Raw genomic sequence first — 729 nt, 5'->3', positions numbered from 1 at the left:
TGTGTGTGTGTGTGTGTGTGTGTGTGTGTGTGTGTGTGTGTGTTTTGAAAGACTGCAAAAAAATGCTTGTGTTTTAACCAACCTATTTTGTTTTAACCTATATTTTGTTTTCAGGTATCATCTTATCCAATGGAGACTCGTGGAAAGAAATGAGACGTTTTGCTTTCACAACTCTGAAAGATTTTGGGATGGGCAGAAAAATGAGTGAAGAGATAATTACTGAGGAATGTGGTTATCTGATTAAAGAATTTGAACAGTTTGAAGGTAACTTTGTGACACATTAGGATAGTTGTGACCTGACAACAAAAATTGTTAAACATTTCAGTTCTCACCAAAACTAAACCAGTTTCCTTAAACAAGTGGTGATTTTAATTTTTTCTTTCCAGGTAAAACCTTCAACAACTCCCAGCTCATCAGTTATTCTACATCAAATGTGATATCAGCTTTAATGTTTGGAAACAGATTTGAATACTCAGATCCATCATTTCAAATGACACTAGAGAGAGAACATGTGATCGCTCATCTTATTGGATCAGCCTCCATCCAGGTATGCTAACAGTTCTTTGTGACTACATGAAAAGGTGTCCTGCATGCAGGGAACCTTTCTAGTTTTTGTCTCAGAAATTTTACTGTTTTTTTTTGTAAACTTGTCTAATTCTTTTCTACACATATGTGTGAAGCAAAGAATTTACATTTGTTCACTGTTTAAAGGCACAGTGTGTAGGATTT

The 729-nt window shown here is 35.0% G+C and overlaps 1 protein-coding gene across 1 annotated transcript; it reads left to right on the top strand.

Moving 5' to 3' along the window:
- Positions 1 to 114: 114 nt before the first annotated feature.
- LOC106512592 (cytochrome P450 2K1) lies at positions 115 to 547 on the top strand (the record flags this gene model as incomplete). Its single annotated transcript, XM_014001179.1, is given in 2 exon segments — positions 115 to 264; positions 387 to 547. Coding segments are annotated over 2 exon segments (311 nt in total), but the record flags the coding sequence as incomplete, so codon positions are not given.
- Positions 548 to 729: the final 182 nt, after the last annotated feature.

Source organism: Austrofundulus limnaeus, unplaced genomic scaffold (assembly GCF_001266775.1).
Source record: "Austrofundulus limnaeus strain Quisiro unplaced genomic scaffold, Austrofundulus_limnaeus-1.0 Scaffold8657, whole genome shotgun sequence".
NCBI lineage: Eukaryota > Metazoa > Chordata > Actinopteri > Cyprinodontiformes > Rivulidae > Austrofundulus > Austrofundulus limnaeus.
This window is presented reverse-complemented; position numbering and strand designations above follow the sequence as displayed.